At 39.2% G+C, this 19548-nt stretch overlaps 2 protein-coding genes across 12 annotated transcripts in view; one reads left to right on the plus strand and one right to left on the minus strand.

Annotated features, from left to right (window-relative positions):
- Positions 1 to 19548, plus strand: part of TMEM164 (transmembrane protein 164) — a 350347-nt gene that overhangs the window by 325728 nt on the left and 5071 nt on the right. The gene's annotated exons all lie outside the window — the stretch shown is intronic.
- Positions 1 to 19548, minus strand: part of AMMECR1 (AMMECR nuclear protein 1) — a 258316-nt gene that overhangs the window by 130848 nt on the left and 107920 nt on the right. For 5 of the 6 annotated variants that reach the window (XM_065538798.1, XM_005594363.5, XM_065538797.1 and 2 more), the window contains exon 1: positions 7952 to 8438. The exons of the other annotated variant lie outside the window; for it this stretch is intronic. In XM_065538798.1, the coding sequence (XP_065394870.1) occupies positions 7952 to 8424 (473 nt within the window). In that variant the 5' untranslated portion in view covers positions 8425 to 8438. Of the gene's footprint in view, positions 1 to 7951; positions 8439 to 19548 lie in introns of those variants that run through there. 6 annotated transcript variants of the gene reach the window in all.

Raw genomic sequence — 19548 nt, forward strand, 5'->3', positions numbered from 1 at the left:
AATAGGCCTTTATTTAAGCAAAATTTTTCACTTTTGCCCATCCACTGAAGATTGCAAAGACTCTAAAGCAATATGGCTGATCCCATCGGTTCATAACATCCATCCTTCGTCATTGAGCAAAGCCTCAAAACAGATTCAGCTTGATTCAATCCATTTTACTTTCTAAGCTTTAGGACACACAACCTAGAATCTTGCACCAAAAGGCACTTCTAGTTCTTCAAAAATTTCCTTTTAGTTCTGAAGTTATGAGTTCCTGAGATGGCCTGCCACGAGGCTTTATTTTGCTCAAGGCTGTGCTATGATATACACATAAGGAAATAAAAGGATCACTGCCTGCTTTACAAATTGATAAGCCTGAAGACTAAGAAAATGTAAAAACCTACATTAAAGAAACCCAAAATTCTGCCAGGTATTTTTACTAGCAGTACAAAGCTGAAAACTATCACTGATTTCTACTTATCTGAGCCATTCGAAGTCACAAAGTGGGGGAGTGATCCCAAGGGACCAACCAAACCATCACAATAGCTCTGTTGCTGCTCTGTGGTTCTGGTAATTCAAAAAGAAATAACATTTGATAATTGCCAACACTTGGAACTACACATAGTAAGAAATCTATTTCACCTGCCCAACCATTTGTTTCTTCCCATATTCCGCCTATGTTTTTTAATGGCACCACCATCCTCATGGTTCCCCAGGCTTATGAACTCTGAATTATGTTCAAAGCCTCTCTTCTTTCACTTCTGCCAAGCAACCAGAATTTGTTTTGTTTTGTTTTCCCTGCAGTGCCTCTCTATGCACGTGTAGTCACCTAATCACAGGTCCTCATCCAAAAGCTATTCCAGCTATCTTTATATTTGATACAAATTCTATAAACCGATGCGTCTTCTCATCCTTTCTCCCAAATTAGATACAGTTGGGAATAGGTGAAGAGGGAAAGGGGAGGAGAGTTCTTATACCTGTGATCAAATTTCATAGCCATTTCAACAGAGCTGTTTAACAAACTTTTTCTGAGCACAAGAATAGCTAGGCACAGAGCCAAGAAAAGAAGAGGCAATGATGGAAGCCAAAAACAGGTGAGCTACAATCTTTCCACTCCTACACAAAACCTGGCCCTAGAGTACCAGCCCTTGCATATGCTGATAACTTCTTCCAATTCTTAATTTTGCAACATTCCTATATTCACAAACTCTGCCCCTGGGGTGGCTTTCCCACCTTCCAATGCCAGTTTTCCTACTGCCCTCATAACCTTAAGCCTAGTTAGTCTCCCCTATCTTGAGACTCTTCTCCCAATTCATCTGATACTCTAGAGGACTCTTCTGCAAATCCTGTTCTCTTCCTAATACAAGAAACTATAAGCAGATGCAAGATCTCTTATCCAGCCTCCCCAGAGGATTCTCAACACAAAGGCTACTTTTAATTTCCTTGAAGTTTTATGATCTTAGAGACCAGAGCAAGGGGAGTGATATAAAGAATGCTGAGAGTGAAAGTTGCTGACTGAAGACAGCTGCTGGGAATCCCCAAGTCCTGTGGCAAGGGGTGTGGTGGTGACAGCAATGGGTTTAAGAACAACCAAGTAAGACTTCAAGATCTACTGGTCAAACAGACTCTACCAATAATGTCTGTACCTCCTCCATTTCAAAACTTGGTTCCAGTTATTCCCTCCCTATAGCCTTCTCCCTGACCACTCCTTTATTCCATGTCATTTCCATGTGTAGGTATTTTATGTGTATTTTATTAATCTACAATCATGGATATATTGCTTTGTAAGTATTTCAAGCAACTTTGATAATGGTATCATATCTTGAACAGGACTGTAAACTTTGTGAGGATAGAACTATTTCTTCTATTTTTCTGGTTTCCAACCATGGAACTCAGGATAATGTACATGCTTTTTTACAAAAACAGGGTTTTTTTCCTCCAGTGACATATAATTTCCACTCAGCTATTCAACACTAACATTTTTAACTTTGAGCAAGTTTCAATGTCTGAAACATTAAGAGCTGTAGAAAATACACCCACACTTGATACAAAAGATGCCACTTATAGTTGGACTGAACATAAAATATGCTCCACCCAACCAACTATACTATTACACTGTACTTCTTCCTTTGGGTTATTTTCTTTATACTACATAAGCTGTGGGTCATTTTTGCTCTTAGCAACACTAACTACAGAAGCTAAACTCTAAATAAGCTTACTGTTGGGAATCTACTCTTCCCACCTACACAACCACTGGTTTCCCACACTGTCTCCAGTGTCCTGTGAGCAACTGGCCAATTACTGATTGTGGAAAGACAGCTTAGACATTGAGGGTCCATTCTTGGCAGATGCTGGGTTTTACTGCTGGTCCTCACTTACTTAGCTTAATTGATTCAGAACAGTATCAAAAAGAGACATTATTACACAAGTTTGAAAAAGAGACTATTTAACAAAATTTAAATGTAAAAGCCCTGGTCATTGTGCTGCTTTATAAGAGCCAAGCATGTGTGACATCGAGAGTACAGAATAATGCCTATTGAAATCAGGAAAACTTGGGAACTGACTAATCTCATTACACAAGTTTTAGTGTTTCACACATAAATTCTCAAAAAGTAAAATTATCTATAAATAGGAAATGCAACTCACTTCAAAAATATAATCCACTGCAGCTAAAGGTTTTAGTATTTATGACACAAATTTGGTTTCAAAAAGCATACAGTTTTTAAAAAGACAACAACACAAATGTTAACATGTGCCTGAGAAACACATACTCTGAAAAACAACTCATGCATGGGTTAACAGACCATTTTTTGCTTTTTCAGTAGTGGTCTTTCTTCCTATTGGACTGAGAGATTTCAGCAGAGATTCCTACTTGGCTGCCACCCGCTAACTGAAACCTGAGTGCAGCACAAACATAATTCATAAGCAAGAAAAATTATGGGCTAAATTATCACTCCATTTGGCCATATGGGGGAGAAAGCAAAATAAGCATTTTCTTTTTAACTAAATATACCTTGTCTCACATACACCTTTATGCATGGATATAAAAACAATTTTGTGATTTATATGTCTCCATCCTTCTAGCTCAGTCACTGATGGCTTTTACAGAACAACTGACAACTGGGAAGATGCCTGCCTTCTTTTCTATCTGTAAGATATGACATCAGATTGTCTTTCAATGGGAATCAACATTGTTTAAAAAAAAAAAGTTACACCTTCAAAAAGACTCAACAATTTTTCAGACAGTGTTTTTCTTTTACAAGAAAAACTATACATTATGACCAGAGAATGCAAGTTAGTACCATTATGTTAGTGTGGATAAGGAAATCTGTCATGGACTCATGGCATCATCTGTGATAGACAGATACATCTTCTGGCTATTCTGGTCAATCTTCATCAGAAAACATAGAAATATAATGGCTCATGTTTAAAAATGCAAATTTAATATCACTTTAACCTGAGCTGCACTATCAAATCATCTTTTTGATAGTGCAATAGGATTGCTACAGTTCTGTCTAAACAAAATGCCTACTCCCCAACACAACCCAATTCCTCCCATGCACACTGAAAAACAGTAACTTGACTACGGTGGCAAGATGAGAAAGAGTTAACTGTTCAAACACCTCTTCAGAGTCTCACAATCTGCATATCTGGGAGTGGATTTTTAAAAAAATATATTTAATTAATTGCAATTTAAAACCACACTTACTGATGTACTTTAATAATAAAGAATCTTCTACGTGCTATGGTCCATAAAAAATGTAGTATTGCGTTAACTTCAAAGGTGGTAAGATGATTAAAATAAAAAGTTCAAGTAACATGACACGCAGCAGCATTAAAGATATAAGACTGAACAATCCCAGTGCTTTAGCAGAATCATTTCATATTTTTGTTACAGAAGGGGTCTTAAAATGAAATCCAGCAACCATAAGCATAAATAAAAGCTTTTAAAATCTTTTCACAATATGTTAGTGAAAGAATCATAAGAGCATTTTATGGGAACAAAGGGGGCTTTACTTATTAAAATCAATACAATTCACCTTAAGGTATCGTATTTGTAATGTTTTTAATTCCTAAAATGTATCCCTTACATTTAACAATTTCTGAAAAAGGACCTAAAATCATACTACAGGTTTCCAAGAGTCGCCCTCACCCCTCAACTAAAACCATCCCGAGAACCTCACACTCTTACACTCTCGGCAGCACTCAATCTCCTAGGTGCTAAGTTAGAATGAACATGCTAAAGCATAGTGACACAGAAGCAGGAAGTTTTATACTGAAAACTGGCCTTGAAAATTGCCATTCCATTACAGTCGTTCAAGTACTTATTCAGGTCCTCACTTCTCTCTCCCTAGGTTCTTAACGTGTGGCCCTGGAACTGTAGCATCAGCATCACCAGGGAACTTGTTAGAAATGCAAATTCACAGCCCCACCCCACACCAACTGAATCAGAAACTCTGGGAATGGGGCCCAACAATTTGTGTTTTAACAAGCACCATAGATTATGATGTACTACAAAGTTTGAGAACTAGTCCTTCTCAAACTTGAATGTGCATAAGAATCACCTGAGAAGCTTGTTAAAATGCAGACTCTAATTCAGCAGGTCTGAGGCGGGGCCTGAGAGCTTACATTTGTAATGATTTCCCGGGTGATGTCTTCTGCAGACCACAATGCAAGAGTTTCTCAAATCGGTTGTTTACTGAAATTTAGGGTGCTCATAAAATACAGATTCCAAGGCACTACCCTAGCCCCAATTATCCAAATCTCAAGAGAAAGATTCAGAATATAACCAGTGGTTCGCCACCTTGGCTGCACATTAAACTCACCTGGTGAGCTTTTACTAATCCTGATTCCCAGGCCCCATCCAAGACCAATTAAGTCAGAATCTCTGGAGTTGGGGCTCAGGCATCAATATTTTTAATAACTTCCCAGTGATTCCAATGTGCAGCCAAAGTTAAGAATGACTGCTCTGGAGTCTAACTAGCTCAACACCTGGCACAGTGGATCCCTTTATAGTAGCAAACAGGTTCCTATAAAATAGCTTTCTGGGCTCCCTGACATAAATCCAAGACTGCTGATTTTGAATATCAAAATGCAGTAAAGTTAAGTTTTCCTCATGTCTTTAACCAGATTTCTGTGCACAAACTTGCCTGTACAATGCTTTCTGCAATTGGGTAGGTAATCAAAAAATGGGAGCAACAGTGAAGAATTTGTATCCAGACAGCCTGTTCATATGTTGACATCCCCTCAATACTGAGTGGAAGGATAACTAACTGATGGATCTAGAGCTTCTAAACCCATAAAATGAGGATTTCACCAGTTACAGACATTCTGAGAGAAAAGTCCTGGGAAGGGATGAAAAGAGTGTGCATTTATGTATGAGAAGTTAAAATTGTCAAAAGCACAACATCTGGTGGGCAAACACACTGCTCATGACATGATAATAACTAGGAGAAAAAAAAAAATCCCAGTATGTCTGTTTATGTCTTATGGCACTTAGGATAAAGCAATACTAATAAGTACACAATGCTGTTAAATATGTAAAACAGAAAGACAAATGTGTGGTACTTACTAAGGCACTGTTGAAATGCTTAGTTATTTCCCTCCCATAATGAGGAAGCTTTCCTGAATTTTCCACAGTACACCTCAAAAATGAGTTGAAGATATATGGAAATAAGACAGTCCATTTTCCACTTAAGTGAACTTTCATTCTCCACTTGGTCATCTTCAGTGTCTACTCTACATTAGTTATTTTATAGAATACTTGACACATTCAAGGTCTGCTAAATGATAATAGTTATTCTTCTTCCACCACCGTTTCAACATATCCACAGCGGTCAAAAGTGTGTCCTATCATCTGCTTAATTCCATGAAAAAGAAATCCAGGGGCTGGGGTGTTTGAAGAGAATAATATCTAAATATGTGTGCAAAGTGGCTACTGTTAAAATGAAATTTTCAAAAGCATTTTCTGTATGAACTGGTCAAGCTCACTTTCCTTTTAAAATTCTTGCTATAGTCATTGAGTTAACCCAAACTCACTTTTAAAATGTGTGAAAATAGCACCTCCTGAAAGTGTGTTCTCATATGCTTTGGAGCAATGGAGCGTGAATACTAAAGCAGCCTTTGCCAAACTCATGTAACAGCTCAAGAACTAAACAGGAGTGAATTTTTGCAGTCCCATGACTTTGCAGAGCCAACCTAAGTATCATCCCAGGACTAGCTTTAATATATCAAAGACATCCAAGAGAAGGCAGAAAAGTCACAAATAAGTGACTCAAGCTAATAAATATTTCATAGATTTTTTTACATGGCAGTCTTTTCAAAATCAATTTTACTTCTTAACCAAAAAAATTAATTGGCTAAATAAAGGTGTGGACTTAGGATTTAAGCTTCTAGAATTAACACTATGAAATTTATAAAGATATTTGTTTGACAAAGTGTTCTCCTGGATGCTCTTTCATGCACTTCTCATGAACCAATGCCCAAAGATTAACCAAGTCTAAAAGAAAATGCACAGACCACAGAAGAGTCATACAAAATTAAGACATTTAAAGAATAAAAGCCAAATAAAACAAACAGTACAAATGCACAATTTCCAGGACACTTTATTGTAATTTCCACTTTACATATTAATATTTTAGTCTAGGCAGAAGTGTTTATACTTATACAATAGTAGTCCAATCCTCTAATCTCACAAAATGAAGCAGTTTTAAAAGAACATCAATTAAGGTATTTATGATATGGGGGACAAGCGGCACTTTTAGCTGGAAAAGGGGGTGATGCCTTTCAGTACGAGTTTCACTGAAATTTTTCCTGTATTATTTTTCTTGTTGATGCTAAGTACTCAAATAAAAGCAATTGCACTTTTTCTCATTCTGCCCTCTCTTGGTCTTTACATTCTGTCTAGCATTTAACTCAAAAAGTCAGTTTACATTCAGTTTACACATTAAAAAAAAAAACCATATGCCCCATCTCCCACACATGCAAATGGACAGGGATTAGAATTAACCTGGCTTTTAGCTGTAACAGTGCTATTTAAAAATTTTCAACCACACACTTGAAGGGTAAGATAATTTAAGGTACAAAACCAAAGGAAACCATAACAATTCCTACACATTTACTATTTAACTGTTCTCAAATCATCGAGTATAACATGGATTTCTTAAAAAGTGAAATCGACACAAAAGCGAATGCACGCTTAATGTACAAACTGACAGTGGCTCTGTGGGGACAGTTCTCTTTGAATGAGCTATTATCCAGACAGTGGAATGAAAAAAAAAAAAAAAAAAAAAAAAGGTCTCACTCTTCAAATGTGAGGAAGCCGGCAGTGCGCTCGCTTCACGAGAAACACATTTTAATGGGTGTATTTGGATAAAAATAAGTAGTAAGGGAAAATGTGTTTTAAGAAACCTCCCCCCTTCCCAGGGCACAAGGAAACCCAGAGGAAAAGATGGGTAACCTCACAAGCTCCAGAGCTAAGTTCCATCACTAACAGAAGTTGGATACTTGCTATTTTTCGCCCTGCAATGGGATAGTAGTTCTCCATGTGCAAGGTACGCGGGGCGGGAATACTGGCGGGGCTTTCACTTGGGGTAACGGAAACCAAAGTGAGGAGAGGTCAACACCTTGAGTAACCCAGATCTCCAAAACCGGGGCAGGGTGAGGGGTGGTAGGGGTGGTGAAGAAGACAAGTAAAGGGGTCAAAACTCCTCGAAGTCATCGCAAAGAGAAAGCTAACACCTCTAGGAGCCACGGGGCCATCCCTTGCAGCAGCACCCTGCTCCAAGTGTGGGGTGCCTGCCTCGGAGGGCAAAAAGCGCAGGGTGCCCTTAGTTCAGTTGAGTGGCTCCGGGGACCCGGGCAGCGAGAGGGCAGGGGCATCCGCCGGCCGGGAGGCGGACTCGCACTTTGCCTCAACTCTGAGCCCCATCCCGAGCGCAAGGGAGAGGGCGGCGGAGGGCACGGTACTCACTAGGGCTCGTTGGTGAATCGGGGGGTCCGGGGCTGCTGGTATCCGTACAGGTGACAGTAGAGCACATCGAAGCAAAAGCAGCACATCTCTGCTGACACCACCATCTTCCGGGAGCCCGGCGATGAGGACGAGGCGGCGGACGATGAGGAGGGTGAGGAAGAGGTGGCGGCGGCCGGGGTAGAAAGTAGGGTCCCCACTCCGCAGCTCGGAGGTGGCGACAGGGCGATCCCCCCGCCGCCGCCGCCGCAGCCCTGGGGGGGAGAGAGGGTACAGCCGCTGCCGCTACCTCCTCCGGTTAGACCTCCCAGCCCGTTGAGCCGCGTACCGGCGCCTCCTAGTCCCAGCTCCCCAGCTCGGCACTGGCTCTCTCCGCTGCAGTGGGAGGAGGAGGAGGCGCCACCACCGCCACCCGAGCCAGAGGGGGGCGAACTGGACAGTTTCTGCTTCTTCACCCCGCAGCAACCCGCCGCCATCTTGGAACAGTCTCCCCCACGCAGCGTTTCCGACCCATAAGTGAGGCGAGCTGGCGGCGGGGGCGAGCACGCTGCGGCCCAGGCCGCCGGGGGCGCGCCAGAGGCTGGCGGGGCGCGCGCGCGCCGTTCCCGGCCCCGTCTGCCTAGCCACGCGGCTGCCCCGCGCGCGCCCCCGCCTCGGTGCGCGCTCCTCGCTTTCGCGGCTGGGCGCCTCGCGCCTGTCCCGCCGGACTCGTGCCTCTTCTGAGCCGCAGCCCCAGCCCCAGCCCGAATCTCAATCTCTGCGGCCGGCAGAGGATGGAAGCCAGGAAGCCGATTAGAAAGGAAGGTGAAGGAAACAAGAGTCAGATAGTGGAAAGTGGGAGCTAAGGGAAGAGGTGGGCACGCCCGGGAAGGAAGGAGGGAAAGGGAAACTAGTGGGGGCAGGGGGGAAGAAAGGAGAAAGTCCGAAGTAAGCATCCAGGTCCCAAAGCACAGCTCAGTGACCCCCGCTGCAAGTAGTATTAATGACACTTAAGCCCAGTTACGTGGAACCTGAGCCACCCGGCCTCAAATACACGGGTTTCTGAACTGTTGGAGTGTGAGCGAGCAGGTGCCTGAAGCTCCATACCTGAGACCGCCCCTGTTAAGTATGTACAAAGCAGTCGGGGAAATGGCCACGCTGCTCTTTTTAATTCCAGCCTAAGCACACACCAGGGTACTCTTTCCTTTCCTTATGGAGAAATATTCAAGTCCGATTGAATCGATGTATCTTGTACTTGTTCCCCCAACTTACCCTCCTAGCCGTTTGTAAACATTAAAAAGCCAAAAATAAAGTCCTAACTAATACTTCACTGGTTCAAAGATATTAATTGTGCTTTGGGACTTGCAGTGGTGGACTTTTCTGGTTTTGGTTTTTATTTCTTGGCTTGGGTAAAAAGCAATTAGGAATATTATCTGTAGTGCTCAGATCTTAGAGATAAATAGGGAAGGTAATGTACTTAGTCACAAATTGAAAGATTTTGTTTAAGTATATAATTAGCTCTTAATATTCACTTTAAAAATTTCTCAATTAAATGCTTGGATGGATGAGGAGGCATATGAGTCAGTCCCTTTCTAGGTGCCTAAGTGTAGCTTAATAATAAAAATAATGACAATAAATGTTAAAATTTGTAGAAATGAACCTGATAGAAAGCGTAAGTTATTTGCATTGTATCTACACCATGCTAGAACATCTAGATAAAGTCAGGTATCTGCATATTTTAAAACTGCAGATTGATTTTTGTCACCTCTTATCTACATGCGTGGGATCTTGCAGATAGCTGGGGGCTGTTCATTCCACTCAGGGAATAAAAACAAAACAATTTATTCATTCAGTAATATTGAGCCTCTGCACCATACTATGTGCACAACACTATACTTCTGTTGAAATCCAGGGCGTGCGCAGGAAGTATGCCTCCCACTCTCAAAGAGTTTATGAATTAAGTCAGATACATGCACATAATCAGATAAATAGCTATTATAGTATGTACTGAATGTTTTTTAGGTGCCCAGTACCATACCTCGTCCTACCCCATAATCCTTCAGAATAAGATATTATCTCATTTTATCTTCACAACAATGCTCTGAGGTTACTCATTAACAGATGAGGCTATTAAACCTCAGAAGTAATTTGCCCAAGATCACACACCTAGAAAGTAACAGAGCTAGGATTGGAATGCCGGCATGTCTGATTCCAAAAACCATGCCATTATACTATATTGCCTCTCACTAACAATATATGATAATAAGGCTACTGATGGACAAAAGATAGTGACATTACACTCCAGCAGGTGCAACTGAGGTTAAACAGAAATAATAACTTAGCTTTTATGGAAAGATTGAGAGACACTGAAATATGTTACCAAGGAAAGATGAAAAAATCTCCTTCCAAAAAGATTTTGTGAGATAGACAAATGAAAGTCTGGAATGGTTAGGTGCAGCCAAAAGACAAAAGAGATAGTTTAATTGGTCAGTGATATATAATTTCATCCTCTCAAACTTCATCACTGTTAGAATTAACCTTATGTTTGAAACAAATAACAATTCTTTGTCAACTACTAGTGGAGCAAAAAAAAAAATGCATTAATATTTTGTCTATGTTACAGAAGAGAAAGCAGATTGGTTTTTTTAAAAAAGCACCACAACAACTGGTACGTTACGGTATTTTGTAGGTTAGGGTGTTTTGTACTTTGTCCTTAACTATCACAGCCCACCTTTTAATTTTTTTGAAACTAGATTGAACATAATATCAGACAATAGGTATCAATTTACTCCCCATCCCACTAAAGTGATCATTTCTAGAGTAAAAAACCAGAGCCATTTAATGACATCACAAAACAGTTTAGCACAGGAAGCAAAGTAGGATATCATGGATGGCTGCTTCTGCTAGGGGAATTTAGGAAAGCAGAATGTAATCTCCCAATTTAGAATTTGGCCAGTAGACAAGAGTCTAACGCCCCTACTCTTGTGAAAAATAGCAAGGAATCTTTAATAAGCACCAGTAGTCATGTCCTTAGTTCTGCATTTCATCTAAAAGACAAAGCACTATCATGGCTATCCTGCCAGGCTAAGGGACTGATGCAATGGGAAAACCCAAAGACAAGGACACCCCAGCTGAATTACAAAAATAGCTTTTCCCTAGAGGATTTTCAATTCCAATTCCAAACCTCACTAGCATAAAGAAAATAGACAAATACAAATGTGATAATTGCAGAAAAGACATCATTACCTGACCACTAGGGGTTACTATCTAAGTACTTTGTTGTATTGGCTAACTAAAACGGGGGAAAACACTAACCTTTATCTTCGTGTTAACTTCTCCTGAGCCTGGCTCATCTCCCATACTAACCTTGAGCCTCAAGATGCTTTATAAATCCCTTGGCAAGTAGTGGTGGTGGTGGTAATGTCTCCTTTAGGCCTTTGAGGAAATGCCTCTCCTGGCCTGGTTTTCTTGCAAAGTCACCAGCATAAAAAGAAACATATTTCGTTCAAACATAAACGAAATCCACAGAACAAATTCTGTGAAAAAAAATTTTTTACATCTATGCAAAGTGCACACTGCGTGGATAGAAAAACTGACCTTGCTCAGGATTCTCTTGGCTTGAAGTATAAAGGTCAAAGTATGATAGAGCACCTGGTTTCTACCCACTGCTGATACTGGAGTGCAGTGATATACCCTCCAGAGGAAACTTTAAGGTGCCTTCCTCTCTTTGTAACTGACTGTCAATCGGGGAGCTGAAGATTCCACTTAAAAAAATAAAATAAATAGGCCATAGTCTCTTTGTCAACAAAGCACATTCAAATTGTGAGCATTTTTATTTCTGCAATTTAGAGGCAGCTCTAAATTGCTGTTAACTAACTCCTGTCAAAGGCTTTGTTTTACAACTGTGGAAAAAAATACTTGAACAGAGGTTATGCATATTATTTACTGTGCAGCAAAGCTAGTAATTGAATTAAACCCAATAGTTACTTAATATATTATCATTGCCTCAATTTGTTCTCGTGTTTATAACATAGTTATTTTTTCATTTCAGAAAATAAGAATAATTATAATTTGATGAGGTAGTGAACTTAATGTTGCAAAATTATTTTCTTAGGTTTCTGGGGTTGTAGGTAAAAGGGGAAACATTCACATATTTCATTGAAAAAAAAAACCTGCCATTTATGCCCAAACAAGTGTTATTTTTATCCTCTGTCATCAAACTTTCTCAACTGTCATCCTTGAACAACTGCAGAATGTAATATTCTTAGCTACCACTTTGATCTAACCTTGTACACATATAACACATGGTTGTTGTGGTGGAGGTGGTAATCAGTTCCCTTTTATGTTTGAATGAATACGTGAGTAAATACTGAAATTCTTTACCTACTTTTCAATTCAAATTGGTAAATCAGTTTTTGTTTTTCTGATTACAAAACAGATCCTTCTTTCCAAAATTCTTTATCTAATGAACACATTTATGAGCGAAAGCACCATGATCTACCTTGTTTTCTAGTTGTTTCATTTACATCTTCTATTGTCAACTTGAGTACAAACTAATTGAATGTTGTTTCGTTACCTATTTCCTTTAGAGAAAGTTCTATAAACTCCTTAATGAGATTTAGATATGCTAATATCTACTCTGAATGTGGAAGAATCAATAAAGCTAGCTAGTTGTAGATTGGAGAAAAAGGCTTCTTAGGAAGAAGATGATCAAACAGTGTTATTTAGGGCAGTTAGAGGAATTGTGAACAATCAAAACGTGAAGGTGTCTACTATAGTTTGAAAAAGTCTTTACTTGACTGTTTTTCTCTTTTCTCTCTTTTTAAAAGAATTCATCTACTAGCTTCTGTACATATATTGGGGTTTGAAAATGTACATGATGAAGCCCAATGGGCCTCACCTCAAAATTTAATTATAAAAATATAGCTGTTTGACTAATCTCATTGTGTTCTGGGGCACGTATTCCAGTTGGTTGGAGGCACAGTTTGGGCAGGGTGAGGATTAACATTGTCAATTAAAATATAAAAGTCTGTTCTGAATTAAGTCTCTCTTGTACAAATAATCAATTTAAAGTTCAAACTCACTCATGGAACCAAGGAGCAGAAATCTGATCCCCATAACCTCTGCTGGATCCCAGTTGAAGTGTAGCTCATTTTGTCTCACTCTATTCACTGCTTAAATGTTCACAATTTATGGCTTATTCTCTCAGCATGAGTAACACACAATGATTGTGTCAGGAAGCTCAGTCGTCTCTCATTACTTACTATTCAGGTTTCCTACCCTAGCTCCTAGTAGCGCAGCTAACCCTCCACACTTCAGCCAGATCCTCCATCTGGCCCCTGACGTTGGCTATCCACCGTACAGCCTTTTCTTTGGGGCTGTTCACCTTATGCCACAGCCACTGCCTGGTAAGTAGGCTGCTGCTTAATCCTCAGCTGCCTTCTGCATCCTCCACGAGATTCCACAAGGGATTCTAGGTTTCTTTCATGCCACTTGATGGTCTTCTAAAACTTCAAGCTGCTATTTCTACTGCAGATACTTCATGGTAGCATATGGCTTTTCCTTTTTTTTTTTTGAGACGGAGTCTCGCTCTGTCGCCCAGGCCGCAGTGCAGTGGCCGGATCTCAGCTCACTGCAAGCTCCGCCTCCCGGGTTTACGCCATTCTCCTGCCTCAGCCTCCCGAGTAGCTGGGACTACAGGCGCCCGCCACCTCGCCCGGCTAGTTTTTTGTATTTTTTAGTGGAAACGGGGTTTCACCATGTTAGCCAGGTGGTCTCGATCTCCTGACCTCGTGATCAGCCCGTCTCGGCCTCCCAAAGTGCTGGGATTACAGGCTTGAGCCACCGCGCCCGGCCCGCAGCATATGGCTTTTCTAAGGAGCTTGAAATTTCCCATGCTACACTCTGCTCTGTGTTTCCTCCAGAATTCTCTTGTTTGTTCTTTCTTTCTTCTTTTTATTGAGATACAATTCACAAAGGATACCACCCACCCATTTAAATTTTACAATTTGATGATTTTTAGAATATTCATGTAATTATGCAACCTTCAACATAATCAATTTTGGACACTGTAATCACCCCCAAAAAGATACCCCATTACTCATTAGCAGTTACTCTCCATTCCTTCCAATTCCTCTTCAGCCCCAGACAACCTCTAATCTCCCTTCTGTCTCTATGGATTTACCTATTCTGAGCATTTCATATAGATGGAATCATGTAATATTTGCCTTTTTGTGTCTGCTTTATTTCAGTTCACATAATGTTTTCAGGGTTCCTCCATGTTGTAGCATCTACCAGTACTTCATTCCTTTAATGGCCAAATAACATACTGTTATATGGATATACCACATTTTGTTTATCCATTCATCAATTGATTGACATTTGGGTATTTGTACTTTTGGGTTGTTATGAATAATGCTGCAAAGAAAATTCGTTTACAAGTTTGTGTGTAGATGTGTGTTTTCATTTCTCTTGGGTATATACCTAGTGGTGGAGTTATTGTGTTATATTGTAACTCTGTGCTTAACCTTTTCAGGAACTACAGACTGTTTTCCAAATTAACGGTACCATTTTAGAATCTCACCTTCAGAGTCAAAGTTGGGATTACAATTTTAAACTTTTTTGTTAAATTTATTCCTAAATGTTTTATTCTTTTTGATGCTATTGAAGATGGAATAATTTTGTTAATTTCAGTTTTGGATTGTTCATTGTAGTTTTTTGTTTGTTTGTTTGTTTTGTTTTGTTTTGTTTTTTTGAGATGGAGTCTCGCTCCAGGCTGGAGTGCAGTGGCATGATCTTGGCTCACTGCAACCTCTGCCCTCCAGGTTCAAGCAATACTCCTGCCTCAACCTCCCAAGTATCTCGGACTACAGGTGCACGCCACAGTGCCCAGCTAATTTATATATTTGTAGTAGAGTCGGGGTTTCACCATATTGGCCAGGCTGGTCTCCAACTCCTGACCTCAAGTGATCTGCCCACCTCGGTCTCCCAAAGTGCTGGGATTACAGGCGTGAGCCATCACACCTGGCCTCATTATACAATTTAGATCTTGTACCTTGCCACCTAGCTGAATTCATTTCTTACTACTAATAGTTTTTTGTTGGATTTCTTAAGATTTTGTGTACACAAGATCGTGTCATCTGATAGTTTTACTTCTTTCTTTCCAATCTGGATATAGTTTTTTCTCTTGTCTAATTGCTTTGCCTAAAACCTCTAGTACAATGTTGAATAGAATTGATGAGAGCAGACATCCTTATCTTATTCCAGATATAATGGGGAAAGCTTTCTGTCTTCTAGCATTAAGTATGACGTTAGCTGTGAACTTTTCATAGCTTCCCTTAGGTTGAGGAAGGTCCCTTCTACCCTAGTTTGTTGAGTGTTTTTTTTTTTTTAATTTATCATGACAGGTTGGATTTTTTTGTCAAATGCTTTTACTGTGTCTATTGACAGGATCATGTGGTTTTTGTTCTTTATGTTGTTGATGTGGTATATTACTTTAACATACCACAAAATTAATAGTTTATATTAATTTTGGGATAGTAAACCAACCTTCCAGTCCTGAGATGAATCCCACTTTGTCATGGTATATAATTATTTTTTATATGTTGCTGGATCCATTTACTAGTATTTTTGAGGATTTTTGCATCTGTATTCATAGTACATCTACATTCAATGGTCTGAGTTTTCTTGTGATGTTTTTGTCTAGTTTTGGCATCAGGAAAATACTGGTCTCGTAAATGATTTGGGAAGTTTCCTTCTTCTTCTATTTTTTGGAAGAGCTTGAGAAGGATTTGGTGTTTATTCTTCTTTAAATGTGTGGTAGAATTTACCAATGAAGCTATCTGGTCCTGGGCTTTTCTTTGTTGGTAGTTTTAAAATTTATTTATTTTTTAGTTTGAATTTTTTTATGTGTTCATAGTGTATATACTTATGGAGTACGTGAGATATTTTGAAACTAGCATACAATGTACAATAATCACATCAGGAAAATAGGATATGCATCACCTGAAGCACCTGTCATTTCTTTGCATTACAAACATTCCAATTATACTCTTAGTTATTTTTAAATGTACAATAAATTATTGTTGAGTATTGTGTTATCAAATACCAGATCTTATTCATTCCATCTATATTTTTATAGCCATTAACCATCCGCACTCCCCTCTCCCTCACTGGGAGTTTTTGTTATTAGTGACTCAATCTAGTTATTTGTTATAGATGTGTTAAATTTTTCTGTTTCTTCTTGAGTCACTTTTGATAGTTGGTATGTTTCTAGGAATTGGTTCATTTCATCTGGTTTATCTAATTTGTTGTCATACAAATGCTCTTAGCATTCTATTATAATACCCTGTATTTCTGTAAGGTCTGTGGTAATGTTCTCTCATTTCTGATTTTAGTAATTTCAGTCTTTTCTCTTTTTTTGTCTAACTAAAGACTTGTCAATTTTGCTGTCCTTTTCAAAGAACCAACTTTTGGTTTGGTTACTTTTCTCTATTGTTTTTCTATTCTGGATTTCATTTATCTCTGTTTCAGTCTTTATTTCTTTCCTTCTGTTTGCTTCTGTTTGCTTATCTGGCTTCTTAGATGGCAGGTTAGATTATTGATTTGAATTATTTCTTCTTTTTAAATATAGGTATTATAGCTATCATTTCCCCTCTAAGCACTTCTTTAGCTGCATCCCGTAAGTTTCTTTTTCTTTTCTTTTCTTCTTTTTTTCTTTTGTTTTGTTTTGTTTGTTTGTTTGAGATGGAGTCGTGTTCTGTCTCCCAGGCTGGAGTGCAGTAGTGCAATCTCAGCTCACTGCAACCTCTGCCTCCTGGGTTCAAGAGATTCTCCTGCCTCAGCCTTGTGAGTAGCTGGGATTCCAAGAGTGCATCACCATGCCTGGCGATTTTTTTTGTATTTTTAGTAGAGACAAGGTTTCACCACGTTGGCCAGGTTGGTCTCAAACTTGTGACCTCCAGTGATCCACCGACCTTGGCCTCCCAAAGTGCTGGGATTACAGGTGTGAGCCACCATGCCTGGCCTGTAAGTTTTGATATTTTGTGGTTTACATTTGTCCCAAAGTATTTTCTAATTTCCCTTGTGACTTTTTGGCCTATTGGTTGTTTAGGAGTGTGTTGTTCAATTTCCACATATTTGTAAATTTCCCAAATTTCCTTCTGTTTTTTATTTCTAATTTCATTCCATGGTGGTAGATAATATATTTGGTATGATTTCAATCCTTTTAAGTTTTTTGAGGTTTCTTTTATGACCTAGCTTATGATCTGTCCTGAAGAATGTTTCATGTGCACTTGAGAAGATTATGTATTCTGCTATTATTGGGTGGAATGCTGTATGGATATATGTTAATTCTAGTTGGTGTATAGTGTTGTTCAAGTCTTCTGTTTCCTTATTGAGGTACAGGAGTGGATCATTCGTAGCCATGATAAATAATTTGGCTTTTATTCAAAGAGCAATGGAAAGACACTGGACAGTTTAGTGAGATAATTTTGCTGGTATTTGGAGAATGTAATGGAGGAGAACAGAGCAGAGATAAGGAGATCAGTCAAGAGACTTCAGTAATTCAGGATAGGCCTGGACCTAGGTGGTGGCAGTTAAGATAAAAAGAAGGGAGAATTTCTATGTAAATTTTGGAGGTAGAGTCAACAAGACTTACTGACACGTATTTTGTTGAGGTCAGGAAAAGGAAAGAATTTATGATAATGACTAGATTTCTGCTTCGAGTAAACAAATAAGTGGTGATGACATATTGACATGGAAAAGATAAGGACAGGAGCAGGTCCATGGGATATCAAGACTTCTTGACAATGTAAGTTTAAGGTGTCCACTAAATACGCAAATAGGGATATGAAATAGGTAGACAGATATGCGTGTCATGAATCAAGACTAGATAAATCAATTTAGGAGTTAGCATACAGATAGTATTAGAAGCCATGGTCTGGACAACACAAAATAGAGAAGGACTATAAAGAAAAAAGTGAAAACCAGGATTGAGTCTTGAGACTGCACAATATTGGGATGAACTGGCCAATGAGACTAAACAAGAGTAGCAACTGACGTAGTGGGAAAGCCAGCAGAGTGTTGTGTCACAATATCCAAACAAGAAAATCTTTTAAGAAGGGAGAATGGCTAATGATGTTAAATACTGCAGGGACTTCAAATAAAATGAGGATAGAGAAGAGTCTATTAGATTTGGCAACATGCATGTTGCGTGTTGCAATAACATGAGTAGTTTCATTAGAGTGGCAGGGCCAGAAGTCAGACTGGAGTGCATTGAAAAGTGAATGGGGTGGTGGGGAGCTGTAGATAGTGTATATAGACAACTCTGTTGAAATACTTGACTCCGAAGAGGAACAAAGAAATGAGATGGTAGCTGTAGAAGAGCACTAGGTCAAAGGAGGGTTTTTATTTAATTAGGGATAGTTCCTAGAAATATTATTTTAAGTAGTTGTTATTATCATTATTAATATTATTTCTTTGATGGTCATCACTACAGTGTTCAGTGAAATATACTTACAAGCAATTCTTGAACAGAAACACTTCTATCCTGAAAAGAGCAAATACTGAGACCTCAAAGCATCGATTATTATTCTTTTCTAGTCTCATAAGTAAGGAGATCAATGTAATAGGGCCTACTAGAAAAGAATAAGAACCGATCTGGATGGAAATGATGAACACAGAGAAAAGACAGGCAACAAAATGCTGTTTATAGAGTTATGGAGTGAGAGAAATAGTTAAAAGGTAAAGAGGAAGGGTGTTAATTTTATAAACTAGCCTTGAGGCTCCAGCGAAAATTTTGATGTCATGATATTTTTACTGCTTCAGCAAACTTTTGCTCCCCAAATCAACAACAAGGCCTAGTGATTACTATGAGCATAGCTTGGCTGGGGCTGTAGCAAACATCTTCTTGGGCCTTTAGCATATCACCCATTCATTTACTGCACAACTTCAAGCAAGTAATTTAACTTTATTTTCCTTATCTCTTAAATTGCATATCAGTACATACTTCTTAAAATGGTTATAAAGATTACATAAAAGAATGTGTCTAACTTAAATGCCTGTACCAGCTAAATAAAGTGTTCTAACAAGTAGACCCAAAGATATAATGGCTTAGTAAAACAAACGTCTATTTCTTTTTTCTTTCTTCCTTTCTTTCTTTCTTTCTTTCTTTCTTTCTTTCTTTCTTTCTTTCTTTCTTTCTTTCTTTCTTTCTTTTCTTTCTTTCCTTCTTTCTTTCTTTCTTTCTTTCTTTTTTTTTTTTTGGTGTTTGACTTTATTTTTATTATTATACTTTAAGTTCTGGGGTACATGTGCAGAACATGCAGGTTTGTAACATAGGTATAGACGTGCCATGGTGGTTTGCTGCACCCATAAACCTGTCATCTACATTAGGTATTTCTCCTAATGCTATCCCTCCCCTAGCCCCCACCCGCCGACAGGCCCCGGTGTGTGATGAGCCCCTCCCTGTGTCCATGAGTTCTCAGTATTCAACTCCCACTTATGAGTGAGAACATGCAGTGTTTGGTTTTCTGTTCCTGTGTTAGTTTGCTGAGAAAGATCGTTTCCAGCTTCATCCATGTCCCTGCAAAGGACATGAACTCATCCTTTTTTATGGCTGC

Source organism: Macaca fascicularis, chromosome X (assembly GCF_037993035.2).
Source record: "Macaca fascicularis isolate 582-1 chromosome X, T2T-MFA8v1.1".
Classification (NCBI taxonomy): Eukaryota; Metazoa; Chordata; class Mammalia; order Primates; family Cercopithecidae; genus Macaca; species Macaca fascicularis.